The 8,168-nt window shown below is 42.6% G+C and overlaps 1 protein-coding gene and 1 long non-coding RNA gene across 2 annotated transcripts; one reads left to right on the top strand and one right to left on the bottom strand.

Annotated features, from left to right (window-relative positions):
* The first annotated feature begins 2,201 nt into the window (after nt 1–2,201).
* On the top strand, nt 2,202–6,435 carry LOC129600118 (uncharacterized). The gene is made up of 2 exons (XM_055498521.1): nt 2,202–2,823; nt 6,171–6,435. Exons 1-2 carry the CDS (start codon nt 2,202–2,204, stop codon nt 6,221–6,223), a joined length of 675 nt encoding a protein of 224 aa, XP_055354496.1. The 3' UTR covers nt 6,224–6,435.
* On the bottom strand, nt 3,840–5,393 carry LOC129600146 (uncharacterized). The gene is made up of 4 exons (XR_008692025.1): nt 4,973–5,393; nt 4,590–4,794; nt 4,202–4,328; nt 3,840–4,119 (listed from the first exon to the last, which is right to left on the bottom strand). It is a non-coding gene; the product is annotated as an uncharacterized LOC129600146 (long non-coding RNA).
* Nucleotides 6,436–8,168: the final 1,733 nt, after the last annotated feature.

Here is an 8,168-nt window from a genome sequence, read left to right as displayed (position 1 = left end):
CGGCAGGGCTCTATTTCATTTTAAACTGCGTTGTTTCTCTTTGACCTTTTACTGGTAGAGCGTGTCGAAACCGCAGCTGAACCACAAAGATGACTACGGAAACAGCTAACAGACCTGCTACAACATAGAAAACCTTTTCCACCCTGTGCCACACAAGTGTCTGAGCAAACCTTTCCTCTCTCCATCGATGTCCTTTTGTAGTCCATAGGCCGCAATTTTCACTTTTGCATTGTAGGACACCAACTTGTGGATATCAAAAAGATGCTTCACAACGCCCATTTCGACTAGCATCTGGGTTCTGTAACAATATCATAATGCCGATTTGCCGCCTCAGCAGAAGGGATCGTCTAACTGTTTTTTTCTGTGGCTCACCTTACCTTAAAGAAATAGGCCGAGTTACGGAACTATTACGCTTTACTTGCAACATTGTAACCCATCGGTACATGCGTAAATCAAAAGCGGGCATGATTCCTTTGTTGTTGCAACTGGTATTATCATCGAACCTGCACACCACAGCCACGCACAAAGGCGCCGACACATTGGCTGCTCTATCAAACAATGCAGCGTCAGAGTGGTTTGTGTTGTACATGATTATTTTCTTGCTAAGCCCATCCACATAGTTCACCACCTCGAAATGGATCTCTGATTCGGAAGATTATGATTGTAAAAGTCAGATGACAGAAAACTCCGAACGGAATGAAAAGGCAATACGGTTACGCTAACACTGAGCGTTGCGGACAACGAGGTTCTGATTGCTGAATCTATGATTAGCATCCAGACCAACCAGATTGGTGCCAGAAAGTAATAAGTTAATGCGCTTCTTGAAGCACGCACGCCATCTGCAAGAAAAGTAATTTTCTTCTTAATAGTGCAGCACTACTATGTTCTTTTTGGTACAATGACTACAGTGACATGTTTCATATTTGCGAAGAATTAAACTTTTCACATCCGAATGAACTCTTCACGACCTTTGCCTTGGTTTAGCAAATGTTAGAGTGCAATCCCCCAAGTTCGAAATACTTCCGGCCCCATCTTTTCTTCCAAGAGGACACACGCACTGGTGACCTTACCGAACGGTGCAGCAAAACGTTAATTAACCAGAATACTGTGAAAGTCATTAACGATATCCCTGTAATTCCAGTCCATGCAGCATGGTCGAAATCATCCCACAGCCCGGATAAGACTGACACTGTACTACTACTCTGGACATGCTGCTTATGAACCCCAGTTTGATACGTCCGAGGTGGATACAACAGGGGTATCAGGTCAAATTCCACCAATCGATAATCGGTAATGGTTAACGGGCAAAGACTCGTATCAGCACGCCCTCTTGCAAATCTACTGGAGGTCCACCGACCGACGTGTTATGCTCTTCCAGATGGCGATCGGGTAAAAGGATCAAACTATAATATAATAACCGTATATACGTATATATATTAATTTTATGCGCGCAGTCACTGTTTTATTTCCATCATGGTCACACCGCCGCTACCGACTGCCACAATCTTCTCACCTAAGATCCGTTTTATCTGCAAGACAGAAACTGATACCCCACAAAAGCAAGCGCGCATGGAATTCAGTTGTGGTACAAAGTAACTGTATGGGGGATTATCATTTACGCTTTCGACTATAGCGTTGGCGTTGCTAAAGAGGAGAGATTCCCGTTCGGTATTCGAACAAACACGATAAAAATTCCCGCACTGGCTCATGTCGCTTCTCGAGGCTTACTAAAAAAAACACGAATACGCCGGCACTGCATACTACAAATAGGCAGGTAGATGTCCAGCAAACTGATTTGTCTCAAACCGTGCAGGCAGATCACTCGGCGTATACTGTATTAACAACAGATTTTGAATATCTATATTTGGGTACTTGTGCTCCTTTTTGTACGTGGCAGCGTGTGAATACACTCCCTCCAAGAACAAATAAATGTCTCTGATCAATAAGAATGTAATTGATTTGACGTGGAAAGGCATGCAGGTACATATCTGCACGGACTATGATGCAGTCGAAGTTGTAGACCGACGTCTGTCGATTGATACTCGTACTTACGTATTTAAACATCTGCACACTGTTTGGCGCTGTCATTAGTCCATCTATATGTTTGAACGAGCTCGAAGGCGATCAATGCCGATCGTAATTGTCCTTATACGGATGAAACAAATAAAAAGTGATCTGAAAACGCGGCCGGGTCAAAAACCATGGAATCTGGGCAGTGCGACGAGTATTACAGTAGATGCACTGAAAATTACGACGGTCCTAGTCGAAACGTCTCCTTTGTGGAACATCGCCGGAATCTGTTTATTGCCAGTATCAACCATAATCCTCCGTATAGCTACGAATCACCACCGGGATCGTTATGTTTTTGTGGCTTATCCATCGCCTTACTGGACATCGTCGCCACGGATATCCAGAAACAGCTAATCTTGATTCCCGATCGTCACACCACTGACTACGGTACTTCGTATTTTGGATCACCGTATGACGTCCAAACCGGTTTAGTGGACATTAGTGTGTGTCCGCTGAGTGTCAATCCAGAACGGCTCATGGATTTTAATATGATCCAGTCGTATGCCAAGCGTAGTTACCAGATTGGCGTTCACAAATCTCACATGCGACACGGGCCGTTTCCTGTTCTGCCTGGGTTAATTACGAGTATCGATCGCAACGGCTGGTATGGGATATCGCTGCTTTCCGTTGTTCTAGTGATACTGCTGTGGTGCACCAAGGTTCTAGGGTTGCGAAAGGGTGACACCTCATGCAAACGCCTAAAGGTCTTCAGAGAAACGTTTTGGGAAGTCTTCAGTGTTTCCTTAAACCAAGGTATGTCAGTTACACTATGAATTACAGTCTGCTGAGTTATAATTGCCGATCGGTAGAACGTTTCAACGTGCCATGCTTTGTAATCCGAGTTCGGTTTGCTCGTTCCTTATTAGCTGACGTTCGTATGCAACCTTCATACACTTTCCGTGTTATCATAACGATTTGGCTTCCGTGGTTACTGATTACGTCCAATATCATAACCTCTTCGCTTACTGCCATTCTGAGTCTCGCATCCACTGAACTTCCATTTACGTCACTGGATAGTTTCGTCAAATCCGAATTTGTTTTTTTATCTCGAACTGAATACATGTACCAAGAAGATGCCTATCGAGCACTCCGGTCGAAATCGCTAATCAATGCAGCAAATGGGTCGGATGGGATCTTATGGGACATTGCAGCCGATGTAACCTTAAAAGACAAGTACGCTGTAGTGTGCTATTTTAGCGAAACGACTGAGTGCAGTCGCAAAGGACTTGTTCCAGCATTTGAATTAGGGAAGTCCTCTTGGATATCCATTATTCAGCTCCAGAAAAATAGCAACCACAACCAGGAAATAAATTCACGGTATGCCAACATTGAAAAGTTGAAAGAGTGATAACAGCACCACTTGTACGAGTACTAAATATATAAAAATTATATTATGTTGCGAGCGCATTGTAGGATTTTGGCTCTTTCCCAAACTGGGATCACTAAACATTTAACGGAGTTGCACCGACTGATGACATTCAGAAGCGAGATACGTATGCGACGCAATGGGATCCGCAGCCGAAGCAGTTCTGCCTTTTCTTTGGCGCTGGATAGATTGAGTGTAATATTTGAATTATCCGCCAAAAGCTTACTGTTCGCTTGTGTTGCTTTTGCTATCGAACGAATTATCTTCGTCGCCCTTGCACGTAAGGGTTGCCACAGCGAAAGTACGTAGTAATATGCATTAACTGAAAGTTTGACATTACGGATTCAGTTCGTAGCAAAAGTCGAGCCCGCTCGTTTCTTGATCATAACGAACTGCTGCTGATTTCGGTCTAAAACTGTTTTAGCTACAGCAGAAGAAGTATTCAAAACAAAAAATGTTTTCAGAACGGTTAATAGACAGCTCTCACAACGACAGTCATAATGAATCTTTAGATCTAACACTGACAGCATTTGGCAGTATTTAATCGAAAGTGGCCGGTAATGGCAACTGCTAAGAATAAAATGAAATGCCGAAAATGGTGCTTATACATTCTTATGGTTAGGATCGAATTTCTGGATAGGTGGCATAGCTTTTGTTTTCTCTCGTTTAGGGCAAAACAGCTCCTAAAGAAACATTATCGCAATGATTAAAAGCAGCTCTTCGGTTGAAAAACAATACAGCGCCTTTTCTTTCTATTTTGTATACCGTATCATGTCTTTGCCAAAGTTTGTACGACATCACCTTCCCATTTCAACGGCATGACATTCCGTCGAGAATTTCCAGGTGGTGGCTAAGAAAGCCGGCTTCAAATAAATTTTAGCATGCTGCAAGACTGAAATCAAAAACATTTTGGCGATCATGATAAAAATCGTGTTTCGCCTTACCTAAACCTTAGAGGTTTACTGAGCGAGCGAGTGGTTACCCTGAACCTGCATGGGCGATACCCAAAGTCTAAAATTCTTGACCAAATGCCGATAATTTTCTTCAGTCTGCGTTTATTTTTACTTCACTCTGCGTTTATTTTTATTTCAGTCTGCAAGGAAATTTTCGCAAGACGGGTTTCAGTAGGCGCTGTGGCCCACTGGCCACTAACAATGCTTTGTAGCACATCATCCGTAGGATTAGTATCGGAGTATGATCGTTTTATTCAATTCCTCCAGCCTATGGCCGGTCGGTCGCGAAACGATACGGAAATTGAAATCCGAAGCAAGTATGTTTCCAGTTAGTTCCAGGGTACAGGTGATCCACCGAGCGTTGTGTCGTACTCTTCAAGGATGCGATCAGGTGACTAAATAAGACTGACAGCACGGAACCTCTTCTTACAATTAAGAAGAATCAAAGTACGATGTGGAATGTGTAATATCGCGCCTGGTCAGTGTGAATAGCCAACTTTATTAATGTTCTGTTGTGGAACATCAGCCTATGTACTGGCGCCACCGCATGCAGGACGGATACCGACATGCCACAAAAACTTACCATTAGTGATCCATTAACACTGGCCAGAAAACCATCGGAAGGCCGAGTAATATCTCTATATATGCAATGCCACACATCGTTAAGTGACAGAATGACAGCGGTCCGTTCAGCACGCGGACCGACCTTTTACGAATGAAGCAAATAAGACCGTTGAACTCAATTTTCTCTGCAAGAACATATTGTGAATGAAAGAGCCTATTGTGAGCGTATTGATTGCGTAAGCTTGTCGCCTAATGTAGTGGAGGTAAGTACGGTTTCTTCTGCGCCTGCAAAACTGGCAAAACTGGCCTCACTAGCATCTCCAGTGAAATATTGTACAAAGTCATGATTACGATGGAATCGCCAGTGAAATAGGAAACCACAAACGCTTCATAAGGTTTTTCCATATTTCCTTCAAAAAGTGTACAGTATTCCCATTCTACTCTAGTTTTACATGTAAGCAGAACTGCAGAATGGGTGAACTCACTGAACTCGGTTCGCAGGAGATGTCGCATTTGACGTCAGCGGGCACGATAATGGAGCCACATGGTTGCTATGCAGATACTGTACATTTTACACATGTGCAGTGTACGTACTGGTGTAACTCAAATTACTATTCAGGTGTGCGAGATTTCGTGCTTGTCCGTATTTTATCAGAAAAACAGGATCAGAAAAAAGAAGCACTCAATTCAGTGGTTAAGAGCAGTGTAACTCTAAAATAAAAATGACAACGGAAACAACCATTACGCATACCGTTGTGACAAAGAGTTTTTCCAGTCTTGACCACTCAAGTGGCTGAGCGTATCCCTTCTTTTCTGTAGCTACAGATTTTGTGTACACCGTTGGTATTGTGATATGGTATGACATCATCTTATGGATGTCGAATAAATGATTAATAATTCCGGTTTGCCGTAAGCGCTGAACTCTGAAAATTCAGAAATAATTGGTACAATGGATGCTAGTAAAGATTTCGTCGGGCTGCAGAGCTTTACCTGACATTAATCGGTCTGGTCAGTGAACTGTTGACCTTTAGCTGCATCACCGATACCCACCGGTATATTGCTAAATCGAATGTCGGGATAATACCTTTTGCACTACAGCTAGCGTTATCGTCGAACATGCAGTTGACAGTAGCTTTGAGCTGCGGTGATTTGGCAATTATGTTATGCACGACGGCATCCGAATTGTGGACATCGATGAAGGTGATCTTATATTTCAGGTGGGCAAGCTCTCCACCGTCGTAGAAGTCTGTCGGTCGTGACAGGATGGTGAAATCGGATGATAGCAAGCTGTCGACTGAATGAAACGGTAGTAACGGTACATTTATGCTGAGTGCAGTCGTCAACGAAGTGGTAATTGCCGTCATGATGATCAACATCCAAAATATCCATATAAGTAGCATAAAGTAATATGATATGACTTTTTTCGTGCGCAGTATGTCGACTACGAGAAATAAAAATTGTTTTCAATTCTCAAACAAGCGTTACCAGTCTTTTTCGTAAAATGAATCAGTCACCTTGGCAAAACGAAATCCCAGTCACTTCCCAGCACGTCTCGTAAAATGTACTCACTGAGCAGCCATTGCGACGCGGGAAATGTTGTAAGAATCTTGACAAACAATTAGTCAGCCACAAAATTGTAGCGATTGTTAGTGAAACCCCTAAGACACTTATCCAGGCGGTACTGTGAAAGCACCCGAATAACCCATTAAATATAGACACGCTCTCGCTTCCTTTGACATGCGCCTTGTTGATGCCAAATTGGTATGTTCGTGGAAAATACAAGGGGATCATATCAGATTCATATAAGCGGAAGGAGTAAATCGCCAGCGGCGACAAGCTGATAGCCACGCGCCCTTCTTGCAGGTCGATGGGCGCTCCATCCAGAGATGTATTGTGTTCCACAGGATGGCGATCCGGTACATAGACTAGTCTGTCGAGAATAAAGTCAAACGATCCGAAAAGAGCGTACTTCGAATATCCGAATGCGAAAAACGTCGAAGTGTTCAAAACAATATTATGATGGTTTCTTTATGACTCACCGGAGTTTTAACTTATTTGCAACGACCTCCAGAATCGATATCGATAAGCCGCAAAAACAGTGTGGTTCAGTCTCAGGTAAGATTTCGGAGCTGTACGGAGCGTTTTCATTAACACTTACTACTAACAAATCCGAACTGATTTGATCGATATTCTGGACATCGGTACACACATGATAGAAGCGGTCACAATGCATAGTTAGTTCTTCTTTGAGTTTTGTGTTCTGTTGTTAAAGTTTGCAACTGTGATTGAACTGCATGAACTTTAAACTAGACTTGCCGAACGGTGCTCTGGCTAATTACACGGTACGTACAATAAAAATATTTACGATTAGATGCCATAGTAGTACTCGTAATATTGTGACTACAACTCTAATTTACTGTATTGTGCAATGTACAGACTCAGCACCTAACCAACGTTGTGTCTGCCGCGCGATGACTGTTAACTTGCTGATTTCATGATATTCTATCTAAACCGAAGTTCAATACCGAAACAAGACCAATAACGTGCAATAAGCAAATACTGCAGCCGACCAGGTAAACACGGAGCAACGTAAAAGCATTAATAATACCGAAATTTAATGAGACATTTTATTAATGCATCTCGCTCTGCATCACGCGGGGTGTTTTTGGTAGCATAACTGATCTTGGAAATACAGCTAAAGTTTCACTGTCCATGTACTAATATCTATATTTGACAAACCAGCATGAACGGTAAATGCTTCTGACAACATGATCGTATTCTGGTAAATAGAGGTTTTGTTCGAGCCACCGGCACGCTGACAGCTGTTTTTGCGATGTTCCCGCTTTGCTGCCTTTTACATGACTACGAAATACTCGTACAGTACTACTTTGAAAGAGAATGAATGCCAGCAACGCAGAAAGAAAACAATCTCAATTTCACATCAGAAGGTTTACAACCAAGCCGGTTCATATCGGTTCGATTATTACGTTAATTTGGTAGTAGTCTCAAGTTCGTCAGGGTTCTTCATGCACCGTCGTTTAGTTGAACGCAAACCTGATAAAAAGTGGTAGCGTGCAAAAATAAAGCGACAAAAGGCTAAACCACCTTTGATATATTAGCTACCCGAGTAAATCTCGTGCGTACACTGAGCAACCGACTGTGTGTCAATTAAAAAATAAATATAATCACTAGAAATGTTAACATTCCACAAAAAG

Source organism: Paramacrobiotus metropolitanus, unplaced genomic scaffold (assembly GCF_019649055.1).
Source record: "Paramacrobiotus metropolitanus isolate TYO unplaced genomic scaffold, Prichtersi_v1.0 Parri_scaffold0000164, whole genome shotgun sequence".
NCBI lineage: Eukaryota > Metazoa > Tardigrada > Eutardigrada > Parachela > Macrobiotidae > Paramacrobiotus > Paramacrobiotus metropolitanus.
Note: the sequence above shows the minus strand (reverse complement) of the source record. Positions and strands in the feature narration are given on the sequence as shown.

Bases quoted from the DNA above. Each gene is read 5' to 3' on its own strand.
- LOC129600118 (XM_055498521.1), top strand. From the start codon at position 2,202: ATGGAATCTGGGCAGTGCGACGAGTATTACAGTAGATGCACTGAAAAT. The intron at 2,824-6,170 runs GTATGTCAGTTA...CTTATATTTCAG, and splicing joins CAGTGTTTCCTTAAACCAAG to GTGGGCAAGCTCTCCACCGT.